This window comes from Salmo trutta, chromosome 6 (assembly GCF_901001165.1).
Source record: "Salmo trutta chromosome 6, fSalTru1.1, whole genome shotgun sequence".
NCBI classification, from domain to species: Eukaryota; Metazoa; Chordata; class Actinopteri; order Salmoniformes; family Salmonidae; genus Salmo; species Salmo trutta.
This window is the reverse complement of record NC_042962.1, coordinates 48,981,030-48,999,295: the sequence shown is the minus strand read 5'-3', so window position 1 is coordinate 48,999,295 and position 18,266 is coordinate 48,981,030. Positions and strand designations below refer to the sequence as shown.

The 18,266-nt window shown below is 41.4% G+C and overlaps 1 protein-coding gene across 7 annotated transcripts in view; it reads left to right on the top strand.

Annotated features, from left to right (window-relative positions):
- Positions 1-18,266, top strand: part of kcnh7 (potassium channel, voltage gated eag related subfamily H, member 7) — a 94,022-nt gene that overhangs the window by 18,935 nt on the left and 56,821 nt on the right. For all 7 annotated transcript variants that reach the window (XM_029756657.1, XM_029756655.1, XM_029756656.1 and 4 more), the window contains exon 3: positions 5,939-6,094. In XM_029756657.1, coding sequence (XP_029612517.1) covers positions 5,939-6,094 — 156 coding nt within the window. The remainder of the gene's footprint in view (positions 1-5,938; positions 6,095-18,266) is intronic.

The window sequence follows — 18,266 nt, the reverse complement described above, 5'->3', positions numbered from 1 at the left end:
TATGTATGGCAGGACCAAATCGGAAAGATAGGTAGGAGCAAGCCCATGTAATGCTTTGTAGGTTAGCAGTAAAACCTTGAAATCAGCCCTTGCCTTAACAGGAAGTCAGTGTAGGGAGGCTTGCACTGGAGTAATATGATCAAATGTTTTGGTTCTAGTCAGGATTCTAGCAGCCATATTTAGCAGTAACTGAAGATTATTCAGTGCTTTTTCCAGGTAGCCGGAAAGTAGAGCATTGCAGTAGTTCAACCTAGAAGTAACAAAAGCATGGAATAATTTTTCTGCACCATTTTTGGACAGAAAGTTTCTGATTTTTCAAATGTTACGTAGATGGAAAAAAGCTGTCCTTGAAACAGTCTTGATATGTTCTTCAAAAGAGAGATCAGGGTCCAGAGTAACGCAGAGGTCCTTCACAGTTTTATTTGAGACGACTGTACAACCATCAAGATATGGTCCAGTATGCAGGGTCCAGTATGCAGCTTGAAGGTTTAGAGGCCATGATTATTTTCATAATTGTGTCAAGAGATATAGTACTAAAACACTTTAGTGTCTCCCTTGACCCTAAGTCCTGGCAGAGTTGTGCAGACTCAGGACAACAGAGCTTTGGAGGAATTCGCAGATTTAAAGAGGAGTCCGTAATTTGCTTTCTAATGATCATGATCTTTTCCTCAAAGAAGTTCATGAATTTATTACTGCTGAAGTGAAAGCCATCCTCTCTTGGGGAATGCTGCTTTTTAGTTAGCTTTGCGACAGTATCAAAAATACATTTCGGATTGTTCTTATTTTCCTCAATTAAGTTGGAAAAATAGGATGATCGAGCAGCAGTGAGGGCTCTTCGATACTGCACGGTACTGTCTTTCCAAGCTAGTCGGAAGACTTCCAGTTTGGTGTGGCGCCATTTCCGTTCCAATTTTCTGGAAACTTGCTTCAGAGCTCGTGTATTTTCTGTATACCAGGGAGCTAGTTTCTTATGACAAATGTTTTTAGTTTTTAGGGGTGCAACTGCATCTACAAATGAAAAGTTTCTCTTTTTGTTACTTATGAACTTGGATATTCTAATGCATTTTTCTTTAAACCGACTTAGTTGTTTCCAACATAGAGAGTTGTTGGCATGTGGCTGTTAAGGCTTCGTTCTGAAGGTAGGTAAGGAGTCAAGCGCAGGAGAGCAGAGATGTCAATGTAGCGTTTCTTTTAATAGGCAAGTCCAAAAAAAACAGTACAGGCACAATCACCAAAAAAACGCCCAAGACAATGAGAACTCACAGTTACTCACGGAAGGAGAATAAACCAACGCTCCTTACCATAATAAACACACGTGGATAAACTGAGGAAAGCCTCCACAAGCAACATGAAGATAATCCCGCACAAACCTAAGCGGGGAAACAGGGGTAAATACACACACAGGAATTAAAGCAAATGAAAACCAGGTGTGCATGAACCAAAGACAAAACAAACGGAAAAAGAAAAATGGATCGGTGATGGCTAGTAGGCCGGCGACGCCGACCGCCGAGCACCGCCCGAACAAGGAGAGGAACCACCTTCGGTGGAAGTCGTGACAGTGGCAACACATAAACAGTTCAGCTTAATGGGAATTCCCTCTCTAAATAAGCTATGGCTAGTCCTAATAAGCTATGGCCAGTAATAAGTCATATGGAACCATTCACAGGTCAGATTTAATAATGCAGTAGTAATTTGAGATGGTACTGTACATTTGATTAGATCAGTTATGCTCATTTGTTAGTATGCCAGAGTGCTATGCTTTTATCACCAGTGTCAGGTAGCCAATGTGGGTCTTGAATATGCATCACTACCTGTAAGTCGGCGTGTTCCAGTGTGTTTGGCCATCACTACCTGTTAGCCAGCGTGTTCCGGTGCGTTTGGCCATCACTACCTGTAAGTCGGCGTGTTCCGGTGTGTTTGGCCGTCACTACCTGTAAGTCGGCGTGTTCCGGTGCGTTTGGCCATCACTAACTGTAAGTCAGCGTGTTCCGGTGTGTTTGGCCATCACTAACTGTAAGTCAGCGTGTTCCGGTGCGTTTGGCCTTCACTAACTGTAAGTCAGTGTGTTCTGGTGCGTTTGGCCATCACTAACTGTAAGTCAGCGTGTTCCGGTGCGTTTGGCCATCACTAACTGTAAGTCAGCGTGTTCCGGTGCGTTTGGCCATCACTAACTGTAAGTCAGCGTGTTCCGGTGCGTTTGGCCATCACTAACTGTAAGTCAGCGTGTTCCGGTGCGTTTGGCCATCACTAACTGTAAGTCAGCGTGTTCCGGTGCGTTTGGCCATCACTAACTGTAAGTCAGCTTGTTCCGGTGCGTTTGGCCATCACTAACCTTGGAGAGGAAATAACAAAGGACGTCTATTAGGCTTTCAGCCCCCTTCTCTGACTCAGTAGAGGAGAGAGATTGTAGGGGGAGGAAGAACGTGAAGTCATTCAAATGCTAAATTATTACTTGAATCCCCAAAAATATGTTGATGTTCTTTTTTAAGTAAACAAGATCGACTGAATTCTACTATAGTAAGTTTCCAATACCGCGGTTTTATGTTGCTGTACAGAGAAATACCCACTAGGTACAACACTGTAAAGACCAGTGCCCATTTTCACAACAAGATTGGACAGACAGAGAGGACCTGATCGTAGATCAGCACTCCTACTCTGAGACGCTTCATGAATACAGGCCCAGGTCTTCCTCAGTGATGTATTGTATTTACAGGTGTGTTCTCCCATTACATAGCACCATGTAAATCAGCTTCATCATGGCCTATTACATTTAGCTGAACAGGGAACATCCACCTAATTAATGCCACTGGTAGGCTGTGTGTGTGTGTGTGTGTGTGTGTGTGTGTGTGTGTGTGTGTGTGTGTGTGTGTGTGTGTGTGTGTGTCAGATCTGCTGTTGAGACTGAATATGCAGGCGGACAGGCAGAAATTAGCATCAGCACCTGCGGGGATCTTTTGATCAGTCTGTTTATAATACATCAGGTGTCCTACTGAAGAGAGGCTGGGTAGGTAGTCATCGCATTTCTCACATCACAGAGAGAGCGAGAGGGAGAGAGGGAGGTAGATGAAGATAGGGCTGAGAAAGGAAGAGAGACAGAGAGACAGAGAGACAGAGAGACAGAGAGACAGAGAGACAGAGAGACAGAGAGACAGAGAGACAGACAGACAGACAGACAGACAGACAGACAGACAGACAGACAGACAGACAGACAGACAGACAGACAGACAGACAGACAGACAGACAGACAGACAGACAGACAGACAGACAGACAGACAGACAGATAGATAGATAGATAGATAGATAGATAGATAGATAGATAGATAGATAGATAGATAGATAGATAGATAGATAGATAGATAGATAGATAGATAGATAGATAGATAGATAGATAGATAGATAGATAGATAGATAGATAGATGCATTTGTACCCCGTGATTGATATGGGATTTCTGCAGTGCTACATGTGGGATTGCTCCATTCATGACTCCTTCGTGATAATAACTCTCATTTGAATAATTTGAATTTGAGAGAGATTGATTCAACCCACACATGCCACAACACAGAACCACACTCAGACACACACAGAAGCACTCCCACATGCAAAGGCAGACATGCAAATCTAGTGTCACCAAGGTCAGTCCAGATTACACGATGTAATGTTTATAAAGCACCATCATTATCATCACACACAACTCCACCATCCCTCCACCCTCACACCACACACATCCCAGCCTCCACACACACCCCAGCCTCCACATACATCCCAGCCTCCACACACAACCCCAGCCTCCACATACATCCCAGCCTCCACACACACCCCAGCCTCCACACACACCTTAGCCTCCATAACACCCCATCCTCCACACACACCCCAGCCTCCATAACACCCCAGCCTCCACACACACCCAAGCCTCCATAACACCCCAGCCTCCATACACACCCCAGCCTCCATAACACCCCATCCTCCACACACACCCCAGCCTCCATAACACCCCAGCCTCCACACACACCCAAGCCTCCACACACACCCAAGCCTCCACACACATCCCAGCCTCCACACACACCCCAGGCTCCACACACACCCCATCCTCCACACACACCCCAGCCTCCACACACACCCCAGCCTCCATAACACCCCAGCCTCCACACACACCCCAGCCTCCATCCCCTACCAGTCTCCATACACACCCCACACCCCAGGATTTGGCCATCTGGATTCATTTATACTGTACAAACGCTACCCGCCGATATAACACAAAGGCTGTATAGTAAATCCTTCCCTTAAGCTTAAATTGCAAAATGCTTCTCTTGCTTTCTGTCTCCCTGCTCCAGTGGTTTATTCTAATGTGGATATAGTGCAGCCCTGCATGTGTTTCCCCTTTAATTTATGGCTCTGTCCAATATTGCTGGCACTGATATATTATTAGGGCCTAGAGAATTCTGGGGCCCCAAATAGAATCATGAAGCCCCAGTGAGGGGAGAACAATTGGATGGTTGGTTGGTCGCTGGTGTTGTTGGTGTTGTTTGGTGATACAGACAGGAGGGCACAGGGACTGGTGGCGATGTGTGTGTGTGGGTGTTTCATGGTAGTGTGTGCGTGTATGTGTGTGCTTGCTTGTTTGTGTGTGTGTGTTGTAAGTGTGTGTTTGTTGGTGTTGTGTGTGTGTTTGTTTTGTAGCTCAGTTGGTAGAGCATGGCGCTTGCAGCACCAGGGTTGTGGGTTCGATTCCCATGGGGGACCAGTACTTAAAAAGTATTAAAACGTATGCACTCACTACTGTAAGTCGCTCTGAGTGTCTACTGAAATGTAAATGTGTGTGTTTCCTGGTGGTAATGTGTGTTTTTCATGGTGTAAAACTGGCAGGGCTGGTTGTCTCGTGGGACCATGCTGAGCTATTAATAGGCTGGCGGTGACAGCAGGACTTTGATCTGCATGTGCTTGAGAGAGAAGCACTTTAAGAGAAGAGATGCCATGTGATCTATGTATAAAACATAAGCCTGTGACAGAGGCCATCACAGTAATGACAGCGATTCACCTCCATTGTAGGCAGAGGGTACGTTAAACATAATCTATTTGTCTTCACTCTCATCTCTCAGTGTCCCTCATTCATTTTGACACAGTGACCAATGCAAGCGTACAAGTCCTACATGGCTTATCATTTGTAATGCACATTCAGGGTTTTCAGTGTGCTTGAAATACACCTGTGGGACTATTTTAGTGTTGTTGTCTGTTATTTCAATCTCAATATAACCCAGAGTGTTTGAAGTGCATCGTTTTCCTTTTTCATACGGGATGCGCCGGCCATATCCTGCCCACTGGGCTTCGATCACAAACCACCGCTAACTCTGGGGGCGATGCGGCCTTGTGATGAATGTGGAACATTAACACATGTTAATTACACTTTAAGGGGTGACGTCGTCTCGTTTATTTGAGTCCCGTCGATGACTTGAATGTCATTAATGAGACAGGGATTAGGCTGATTACAGTGAACCATAATTGGTATTAACGCAATCCATTTTGGGGGTTTTAGTTATCGCTTAGCCACAGGAAGGGACTAAGAATTAGGGCGGAAGACTGAATGCATTTGACAATGAGAATCTCTTAGGATAGTACAATGTTAACAGTAAGAATGTTTTACCAGCCTCAGCATACTGCTGATAATAATGGATTGAATTCATATAGGGCCTCTTACTAAATACCTTAAGTTTGGAAAAACACAATGTTTCCCAAATGAGGACATTTTTTAAAAGATGTAAAGAAATATTTGAGAAGATCATACAGCAGAAGCATTTCTCTCTTAACTTCTAACATCTGTTCTCTTTTTTCCCCACCTTCCTTTATCCAAACCATCCTATTTGGACAAAGATACCTAAATGTCAATGAGCATCAACTCTAGTTTGAAACCTGTGTCTCTTTTTCCTGTTTCCTGTCCCACAGGCTCTGACTTCCTGTGTAACACCCACATCATCCCAGTGAAGAACGAGGAGGGCATGGTCATGATGTTCATCCTCAACTTTGACTACATCCTAGAGGAGGACAGCAGTGACTCTCTGGAGGGACTCAACCACACGTCTCCTGCCAAAGCTGAACCAAGTGAGTAACCAATCAACGCCTAGGCTTAAGCTCAGTCGGCTAAAACCCTACATTCAAATTAAACTTGACAGAAAAGGGACTGAATGTCTCTGTCACTCTACACACAGTGTAGTGGCTGTACAGTAGTAGCACAATAGTATATCCTCAGGAAAACTAAACAATGGAATGGAACTTTAGTCTTTCAAGTTCTCTTAATGAGTACTGCTTCATACAGTTTCCCCTTGGCCATTTTAAAGCCAAGGTGCTGAAGCCGGTACGCGAGCATGCTAAAAGACATTATGAAAACAAACCCTGATTCAGATGACCATCCTACCCATGCTAGATTACGGAGACGTAAGGGTGCTCTCGAGCGGCTTGATGTTCTTTATCATTTGGCCATGAGATTACCACCAATGCTCGTTACAGGACACATCACTGCACTCTATTCTCCTCTGTAAACTGGTCATCTCTGTTAACCCGTCGCAAGACCCACTGGTTGATGCTTATTTATAAAACCCTCTTAGGCCTCACTCCCCCCTATCTGAGATATCTACTGCAGCCCTCATTCTCCACATACAATACCTGTTCTGCCAGTCACATTCTGTTAAAGGTCCCCAAAGCACACACATCCCTGGGTCGCTTGTTTTTTTCAGTTCGCTGCAGCTAGCGACTGGAACGAGCTGCAGCAAACTCTCAAACTGGACAGTTTTATCTAAATTTCTTCATTCAAACACTCAATCATGGATACTCTTACTGACAGTTGTGGCTGCTTTGCGTGATGTATTGTTATCTCTACCTTCTTGCCCTTTGTGTTGTTGTCTGTGCCCAATAATGTTTGTATCATGTTGTGTGCTGCTACCATGTTGTTCTGCTGCCATGTTGTGTTGCTATCATGTTGTTGTCATGTTGTGTTGCTACCATGCTGTGTTGTTGTCTTAGGTCTCTCTTTATGTAGTGTTGTGTTGTCTCTCTGGTCGTGATGTCTGTTTTGTCCTATATATACAGTTGAAGTTGGGGTGAATTTTGGTGATTTTGGCCCATTCCTCCTGACAGAGCTGGTGTAACTGAGTCAGGTTTGTAGGCCTCCTTGCTCGCACACACTTTTTCAGTTCTGCCCTCAAATTTTCTATGGGATTGAGGTCAGGGCTTTGTGATGGCCACTCCAATACCTTGACTTTGTTGTCTTTAAGCCATTTTGCCACAACTTTGGAAGTATGCTTGGGGTCATTATCCATTTGGAAGACCCATTTGCGACCAAGCCATAACTTCCTGACTGATGTCTTGAGATGTTGCTTCAATATATCCACATAATTGTCCTTCCTCATGATGCCATTTATTTTGTGAAGTGCACCAGTCCCTCCTGCAGCAAAGCACCCCCACAACATGATGCTGCCACCCATGTGCTTCACGGTTGGGATGGTGTTCTTCGGCTTGCAAGCGTTTTCTTCTAAACATAACGATGGCCATTATGGCCAAACAGTTCAATTTTTGTTTCATCAGGCCAGAGGACATTTCTCCAAAAAGTATGATCTTTGTCCCCATGTGCAGTTGCAAACCGTAGTCTGTCTTTTTTATGGCGGTTTTGGAGCAGTGGCTTCTTCCTTGCTGAGCGGCCTTTCAGGTTATGTCGATATAGGACTCGTTTTACTGTGGATATAGATATTTTTGTACCTGTTTCCTCCAGCATCTTCACAAGGTCCTTTGCTGTTGTTCTGGGATTGATTTGCACTTTTCGCACCAATGTGCGTTCATCTCTAGGAGACAGAATGCGTCTCCTTCCTGAGCGGTATGATGGCTGCATGGTCCCGTGATGTTTATACTTGCGTACTATTGTTTGTACAGATGAACGTGGTACCTTCAGGCGTTTGGAAATTGCTCCCAAGGATGAACCAGACTTGTGGAGGTCTACCATTTTTTTTCTTAGGTCTTGGCTGATTTCTTTTGATTTCCCCATGATGTCAAGCAAAGAGGCACTGAGTTTGAAGGTAGGCCTTGAATCCACAGGTACACCTCCAATTGACTCACATGATGTCAATTAGCCTATCAGAAGCTTCTAAAGCCATAACATAATTTTCTGGAATTTTCCAAGCTGTTTAAAGGCACTTAGTGTATGTAAACTTCTGACCCACTGGAATTGTGATATAGTGAATTATAAGTGAAATAATCTGTCTGTTAACAATTGTTGGAAAAATTACTTGTTTCATGCACAAAGTAGATGTCCTAACCGACATGCCATAACTATAGTTTGTTAACAAGAAAATTGTGGAGTGGTTGAAAAACTAGTTTTAATGACTCCAACCTAAGTGTAAGTAAACTTCCGACTTCAACAGTATATATATCTATTTATAATTATATATTTATATTTATATTTGAGATGCTCTGCGTGCTGCAAGTCCGTACCTCATTGGATATTAGGAAGATACAAACCCACGTGGGTGCTTGAAAGACAAACACGGAGAGATGAATAGATAACTAACTAACCACCTTTCCCTTTTTATCTATGGATTAATCGTTGGAGTAGAGAAACACACGATTCTTTATGTCTCCGGGTCAAAATTCTTCAAAGAACCAGCTAATTAGAAGACCATATACTTGTCAGGTAAAATAACAACCCAATGTTCATCTCCCATGACAAATTAGCTAGCAATAGCAACTAGCTAAATGTTTTGACATGGCCCCAATTGAATATAGTTGGTTCACAGTTGGTTTCGATATTTTACCCTGCATGTCGTGATCGCGTCTGGTGTAGATTGACAAAATCAAATGTCCGATGAGGTTTGTTATCTATAATCGTATTTGCGTAGTGGCATTCAGTTGAGCAGACACTTTTTTTAGGATTTCCACACATAAGGAATTTGTTTTATCAGCCTTTTATAAACGCATTTTATGCAATTCTACATAATTTACATGATAGAAGATATTAGCAGAATACTTTTTTCCCTCACACACCTCACTATTCAGGTAGGATGCAATTTTGGAACTTTACTTATTTTTTCATATTTATAGTTATTTGTTTATCATTATTATTATTGTACATCATTGTCATTATTGTAGGCCTATCTATTAATCTGTACCAGTTCTTTAAATATGCAAAACGTGTTTTGTTTTATTTTGTTGAGACATTTTCATTGGCTAAATGAAGTTCGATCTGTCTTTTTAAATGTGTGCTCCGTTTTTAGTTTATGATAGGCTATAAATAACCTTTTTTTAAATAAATATCATTGGTCTATTGCTTTCATTTGTTGGTTACGGTAGGCACTAGGTTTTCTTTGTAAATGCTGCAATGTAGCCTGTTCAACAACTTTTGTGGTTTAAACCAGCTCATAAGGTTTTTGGTTCATTCCATTGAGCCATTTCCTTTGGCCAAATGAAGTTTGAACTGTATGATGTGCTTGCCGCGATATAATATCCTGCTCGTATTATCCCTATAAACGATGGCCCGACTTACTGTACTTTTGATATTACCCTAATAAAGTTTAAACTTTTGTGAAGGTTTGGTGTGGTGTGGCTCTTAGCTTAATATACTGCAGGCCTAAGATATGAAGGCAGTGCCCTCCGGCTCTCCAACTGACTCCGACAGTTGAACATGAGGTTATGAAGAATATTTTAGGCCTACCAAAATGACTCTTATAATCAAACAATATAATGCTTATCTTTATAATAAAACAGAACGAATTAGCCTTCTTCTGTATGCCTGTATCTGTATAGCAGATGCAGTAGCCTATCTGACAAATATAAATAATTGCATCTCTCTCTCTCTCTCTCTCTCTCTCTCTCTCTCTCTCTCTTTCTCTCTGGCCAAAGATTCTCTTCCTTTATATTTGTTTGTGTAATATTAATATCAAACCTTGGACACCTAAGCCAATAGGCCTATGCATTCAATGCCCTGATGCATTAGTCCTCAAATCTGTGGACAATTATTGTATTTAGGAAAGTAAAAACCAATAAAACAATAGGCTATAAAGTTTTGCATATGCTACACATTGAAACACAAGGAATAGTGTTTTTGTAATATGTTATAGGCTGTTTTTAGGGACATGTAAATGTAGCTCATTTGACCAATATCCCTTGTTTATTGATGGTGCTGGCTGAGTGGGTGGACACCTTAATCAGTTACGCACCCAATGCAAGTGATTGACCAATAAATATATCAAATGTCCAATAAGTTCAAATCTTCCCAGTCATTTGTCCAGCGCCAGATTTTCCTAATGGAGACCCTGATATACAGGGTCTTCGGAAAGTATTCAGACAACTTGACTTTTTCCACATTTTGTAAGGTTACAGCCTTATTCTAAAAACAAATTAATGCTAATTTATTAAAAATAAAAAACAGAAATATCACATTTACATAAGTATTCAGACCCTTTACTCAGTACTTTGTTGAAGCACCTTTGGCAGTGATAACAGCCTCAAGTCTTCTTGGGTATGATGCTACAAGCTTGGCACACCTGTATTTGGGGAGTTTCTCCCATTCTTCTCTGCAGATCCTCTCGAGCTCTGTCAGGTTGGATGGGGAGTGTTGCTACCCAGCTATTTCCAGGTCTCTCCAGAGATGTTAGATTGGGTTCAATTCTGGGCTCTGGCTGGGCCACTCAAGGACATTCAGAGACTTGTCCCGAAGTCACTCCTGCGTTGTCTTGGTTGTGTGCTTATGGTCATTGTCCTGTTGGAAGGTGAAACTTTGTCCCAGTCTGAGGTCCTGAGCACTCTGGAGCATTAAGGCTCTCTCTGTACTTTGCTCTGTTCATGTTTGCCTCGATCCTGACTAGTCTCCCAGTCCCTGCTGCTGAAAAACACCCCCACCACCATGCTTCAACGTAGGGATGGTGCCAGGTTCCCCCCATATGTAAAGCTTGTCATTCAGGCCAAAGAGTTCAGTCTTGGTTTCATCAGACCAGAGAATCGTGTTTCTCATGGTATGAGAGTCTTTAGGTGCCTTTTGGCAAACTCCAAGCGAGCTGTCATGAGCCTTTTACTGAGGAGTGGCTTCCATCTGGCCACTCTACCGTAAAGGCCTAATTGGTGGAGTGCTGCAGAAATGGTTGTCCATATGGATGGTTATATTATCTCCACAGAGGAACTCTAAAGCTCTGTCAGAGTGACCATCGGGTTCTTGGTCAACCTGACCAAGGCCCTTCTCCCCCGATTGCTCAGTTTGGAGGCCAGCTCTAGGAAGAGTCTTGGTGGTTCCAAACTTCTTCCATTTAAGAATGATGGAGCCCACTGTGTTCTTGGGGACCTTCAATGCTGACATTTTTTGGTACCCTTCCCCAGATCTGTTCCTGGACACAATGCTGTCATGGAGCTCTACGAACAATTTCTTAGACCTCATGGCTTGGTTTTTGCTCTGACATACACTGTCAACTGTTGCACCTTATATAGACAGGTGTGTGCCTTTCCAAATAATGTCCAATCAATTGTTTTTACCACAGATGCACTCCAATCAAGTTGTAGCAACATCTCAAGGATGATCAATGGAAAGAGGATTCACCTGAGCTCAATTTTGAATCTCATAGAAAAGGATTTGAATGCTTATGTAAAGGTATCTGTTTTTTATATTTAATACATTTGCTAAAATTTCTAAAACCCTGTTTCTGCTTTGTCATTATGGGGTATTGTGTGTAGATTTCTGAGGATTATTTTTGTTTAATCAATTTTAGAATAAGGCTGTAATGTAACAACATTTGGAAAAAGTCAAGGGGTCTGAATACTTTCCAAAGGTACTGTATAGTGTATATTTTACATTTACATTTTAGTCATTTAGCAGACACTCTTATCCAGAGCGACTTACAGTAGTGAATGCATACATTTATTTTTTTTTGTACTGGCCCCCCGTGGGAATCGAACCCACAACCCTGGCGTTGCAAACACCATGCTCTACCAACTGAGCCACGGGGAAGAGACACACACACGCACGCACGCACGCACACACACACACACACACACACACACACACACACACACACACACACACACACACACACACACACACACACACACACACACACACACACACACACACACACACACACACACACACACACACACACACACACACACACACACACACACACACACACACACACACACACAGTATAGGCTACAAAATCAACTTTCCAGTGACACTGACTCATCCAATGATGAAGATTGAGCATTGGCTACTCATCTGTGATGGCCAATGTGCTCGTACCAATATCTCAGTTAAGCTACATACAGGGCTGTTTGCTCAGAATCGCTTAAAAGTTGTTGAAAATTTTGTTAGCTTCAGATTAGTCTTCTCTTTTCAGCAGTAGACATTTGATTTGGAAATGGTAGGCTTGCGTTTTTCTCGTGTTTGTATTTTGAAATGTGCAAAAGGCAAACTGACAGCCGCAACCAATCATAAAAATCTAATTCATAGATGGCAGTTCCCATTCAAGTCAGGTCTGGCAGCAATAGCTTGTGTACTCATGAGTTTAACAGTCAAGTGCCAGGATTAGAGGTTCCAAAATCCTTCAAAGGATTATATCTATGGCCACAACGCAACAAGCTGGTCTTTATTTGGCGTGCGTGCAGCCCAAATTTCAGCCTTCCCAGCTGTAAGTGCTTGTGATAAAACGTAATCCCCAGCTATTTTTTTAGATGCTGTTGATCCTCTGTAGCTATGTTATGCTCTCTAGTATTTTGATTTATTTTATGTACAGTTGAAGTCGGAAGTTTACATACACTTAGGTTGCAGTCATTAAAAGTCATTTTTCAATCACTCCACAAATGTCTTGTTAACAAACTATAGTTTGGGCAAGTCGGTTAGGACATCTACTTTGTGCATGACACCAGTCATTTTTCCAACAACTGTTTACAGACAGATTATTTCACTTATAAATCACTGTATCATAATTCCAGTGGGTCAGAAGTTTACATACACTAAGTTGACTGTGCCATTAAACAGCTTGGAAATTTCCAGAAAATGATGTCATGGCTTTAGAAGCTTCTGATAGACTAATTGACATCATTTGAGTCAATTGGAGGTGTACCTGTTGATGTATTCCAAGGCCTACCTTCAAACTCAGTGCCTCTTTGCTTGACATCATGGGGAAATCAAAAGAAATCAGCCAAGACCTCAGAAAAAAAATTGTAGACCGCCACAAGTCTGATTCATCCTTGGGAGCAATTTCCAAATGCCTGAAGGTACCACGTTCATCTGTACAAACAATAGTACGCAAGTATAAACACCATGGGACCACACAGCCATCATACCGCTCAGGAAGGAGATGTGTTCTGTCTCCTAGAGATGAACGTACTTTGGTGTGAAAAGTGCAAATCAATCCCAGAACAACAACAAAGGACCTTGTGAAGATGCTGGAGGAAACAGGTACAAAAGTATCAATATCCACAGTAAAACGAGTCCTATATCGACAGCAAGGAAGAAGCCACTGCTCCAAAACCGCCATAAAAAAGACAGACTACGGTTTGCAATTGCACATGGGGACAAAGATCGTACTTTTTGGAGAAATGTCCTCTAGTCTGATGAAACAAAAATTGAACTGTTTGGCCATAATGACCATCGTTATGTTTGGAGGAAAAAGGCTGAAGCTTGCAAGCCGAAGAACACCATCCCAACCGTGAAGCACGGGGGTGGCAGCATCATGTTGTGGGGGTGCTTTGCTGCAGGAGGGACTGGTGCACTTCACAAAATAGATGGCATTATGAGGGAGGGAAATGATGTGGATTTATTGAAGCAACATCTCAAGACATCAGTCAGGAAGTTAAAGCTTGGTCGCAAATGGGTCTTCCAAATGGACAATGACCCCAAGCATACTTCCAAAGTTGTGGCAAAATGGCTTAAGGACAACAAAGTCAAGGTATTGGAGTGGCCATCCCAAAGCCCTGACCTCAATCCTATAGAAAATGTGTGGGCAGAACTGAAAAAACGTGTGCGAGCAAGGAGGCTTACAAACCTGACTCAGTTACACCAGCTCTGTCAGGAGGAATGGGCCAAAATTTACCCAACTTATTATGGGAAGCTTGTGGAAGGCTACCCGAAACGTTTGACCCAAGTTAAACAATTTAAAGGCAATGCTACTAAATACTAATTGAGTGTATGTTAACTTCTGACCCACTGGGAATGTGATGAAAGAAATAAAAGCTGAAATAAATCATTCTCTCAACTATTATTCTGACATTTCACATTCTTAAAATAAAGATGAAATGTCAAGAATTGTAAAAAACGGAGTTTAAATGTAGTTGGCTGAGGTGTATGTTAACTTCCGACTTCAACTGTATGTCGGTTCAGACAGGAGAAATATCATTTTGTCTAAACAATATATTTATAGCGGCTATGCTTATAAGGGTCTCACTCCTAGTTCCTCAGAAGCACCTCTGCCGAAAGTGTGGGGCGGGCGGTCCCATAATTGAATGGCGCATGAATAAAAAACGATTCAGGCCTATCTGAATTTCTAAACAGCCTGGCAGTGTGAATTCTGCTGTCAGACTGATTAATTTACAAGGTGGAGTCTTGCTCTGCTCACCTACCTTGGCTTTCTCCTTCTCTCAAAGCCTCTTTTAAACTGGTACAGGGAAATGATCGTTTCGCACTTTGGCGATTTAGGTTGGAACATTTAGCCCTTGTACATTTCAAGACATCATTTTTTCCTCATTCTTCCAGAGGAATTGTTCCTGTTCCTCTGTTAGCAGATAGATGATGGTCATGACTCATAGCGGTCTCTGCATAATTAAAGATCACAATTAGACCTGGTCCAATACAGAATTCTGAATTGCATCACCCTCTGTGGGGTCATAAAAAAACGACCCCAATGGAAATGAAATGCAGTGCCTTAGACCGCTGCGCCACTCGGGAGCAGTTCTACTAACAGTTCTAATAACCGTTTTCATCTGAAGAACCCTTCTTGGAAGATAAGGGTTCTTTGTAAGACAAAGGGTTCTACCAAGAACCTTTTTCATACTAAGAACCATTTTTGGAAGAAAGAGGTATTTGATGATTATTTGAAGTGCAAGAAGGATTCTTTGGAAGGCAAGACGGATTCTACATAAAAACCCTTCTGAATCTGAATAAGCTTTTTCATTGTAATATATGTTTCTTTATTTCTGCGCATGAGTGTTTACCTCAGTGTTTACACTTTAACATCAGGAGTTTGAGTAATCTTCTAGGTTTAAAAAGATAGGTCTGAGAATGTTTTAAACTGTACCTATAATGGGAATATTTGTGCATGTATCTGGTATTCCCTTAATCATTTTACATATACAGTACTGACATAGTTGATATCTTTTCCATGACTTGTGTCTTTCAAATTAGTATTTTCTGTGATTTTACTGAGCAGAGAGTAGGAGAATAGAAGGGAGTGTGAGTGAACCAGCAGTATATTGTATGGTACAGCAAATTGGCCAGTTTTACCAAGTGTAGATTTTTCAGTGTAACATTTATAGTGTTGATTCAGGAGTTAAATTAACTTAACACTCAGTGGTGTAAAATAATGAATGTTAATAACCAGAGTTGAGTGTGATTAGTTATGTGAATTTTACTCCGTGTAGAGCAAAGAACTCAAAACAACACCCATCATTAGCATATTTCCCAGCATGCTCTATTACAGGTTAATTTTCAGAATTGTTTGTTTAAATATCTGTGGTTTTGCATGTACATTGAATGGTTGATTAATCTTATGCTACACAAAGATCAATAACATACAGTATATTTTTCTAAACTAATCCAATCTGTTTGTAGTTGGATTTATTGCACCTGTTACTGAGATGGTTGTTCGGGTTTTGATGATTTCGAAGTCTCATCAATCAATCTAGCCTACCCTTGCAGTCATTCTGAATGCATGTTGTTGGTGATTTGTTGGATATCCTCACTCTGACTGGATTCAAATTAGAATTACATACCACCTTTCAAGCCAGCATAATGTGACTTGCAGGCCTGATGTGACCTGTAAACCATGAGTTTCCTAACACCACTGTTTTTGATATATCCTCCTGAGACCAGCAAAACAAAGTTTTTGGGTTGTTTATTTATTTTGGGTGGGTGTTACAAAAAAATATTTTTTTATTGTATGTGCTATGTATTGGCCATTAGGATTCGGCTAATAATAAACATGAAAACATTTAACATTACAGTAAACAGGGACAGAAGGTAAAAAAACATAGCGTGTCCTGATGTCCACCACAGAGGACATTTCTTAACAAGCTCTTATTTAGTTTTTATTTCATGTGCAAAACATTTTCCCTAAGATATTTACCTATTAGAAATAATTTGAATATCAAACTCACAAAAATTATAATTACACAATTACATACACTTACCATCAATCTGATGGTAGCCATTTTGAAGAACCAGAAAGAAATATTATCACGGTGACACCCCCACACATGTGAAAGCCCAGAATGTCCTCTCAATGGTACAACAGCACCTAACAAAGTGGCATGTATGGCCTTAGAGATACAGACCAAAAACAAATGTCCATTAGAGAAGACAAAAATGAATTGCTTGGTCTCAGGCGGATATGTATCATCATAAATAGTTTCATTTTAAAGGCTAATAAGTCTTCAAATATAAAATTATTATTGGTAGAACTGTTCATAGAGGGTTCTAGGAAGAAACCTTCACAGATAAAAGAGTTCTCGGAAGAACATTCAGATGATGAAAGTGTTCTTGGTAGAGCAATTCATAGAGGGTTCTAGGTAGATCCATATACAGAGGGTTCTATGAAGACACCACACCAAAAGGGGTTCCCCTGTGGAAGCAAGCTGAAAAACCCTATACGGTTCTACGTACAACCTTTTTTCTAAGAGTGTACCAGCCATAATTGATAAATAACAGTAGACTGGTGTCGATAGTAACATTATTATTGCACTATGAACCTGCTGAACAGGTGTGATTGGTGATTAGTGGGAGAAAAGGGACCTGGCTATTAGCAAAAGTATTCAGACACCTTGAATTTCTTCAAATTGTATTGTGTTACAAAGTGGGATTAAAATTGATTTCATTGAAATTTTTCTTCAACAATACACACAAAATACTCTGTAATTGTCACGGTTGTCGTCGGGAAAGGAGGACCAAAATGCAGCAGGATTGTGGATGCTCATCTTGACGTTTTATTTACTCCAAATATGAACACCAAAATAACAAACAACGAATTCACGATCAACACAACAGTCTTGTAAGGCTTACTCACGCTAAACAAGAAACAGGCAAAACAAGAAACAATCTCCCACAAAATACAAACCAAAACACACCCTAATATATAGGACTCTCAATCAAAGGCAACGAGACAACACCTGCCTTCAATTGAGAGTCCCAACCCCAATTAACTAAACATAGAAACAGATTTACTAGACAAAACATAGAAATACATGAATATGACACAGTGCCCAAAAAACCCCGGAATACATAAATCAAATGCCCTTCTACAAAAACCCCCACCCCGAACCACATAAAACAAATACCCTCTGCCATGTCCTGACCAAACTACAATAACAATTAACCCTTATACTGGTCAGGACGTGACAGTAATGTCAAAGCCGAAGAAATTGTATATATATCTTTTTTTTTAGATTAACAAAAAATCGAATCAAATGTTATTTGTCACATGTTCCGAATACAACAGGTGTAGTAGACCTTACAGTGAAATTCTTACTTACAAGCTCTTAACCAACAATGCAGTTTTAAGAAAAATAAGTATTAAGAAAGTATTTACTAAATAAATGGAGGCAAAAAGACAAAAACAAATTATTTAAAAAATATATATAAAAGAGCAACAATAAAATAACAGTAACGAGGCTATATACAGAGGTAATTGAGGTAATATGTACATGTAGGTAGAGGTAAAGTGACTATACATAAATAATAAACAGAGAGTAGCAGCAGCGTAAAAATAGGGGGGTGGGGGGGTCAATGCAAATAGTCTGTGTAGCCATTTGATTAGCTGTTCAGGAGTCTTATGGCTTGGTTGTAGAAGCTGCTAAGAAGCTTTTGTGACCTAGACTTGGCGATCTGGTACCGCTTGCCATGCGGTAGCAGAGAGAACAGTCTATGACTAGGGTGGCTGGAGCCTTTGGCAATTTTTAGGGCCTTCCTCTGACACCGCCTGTTATAGAGGTCCTGGATGGCAGGAAGCTTGGCCCCAGTGATGTACTGGGCCGTACGCATTACCTTCTGTAGCGTCTTGCGGTCGGATGCTGAGCAGTTGCCATACCAGGC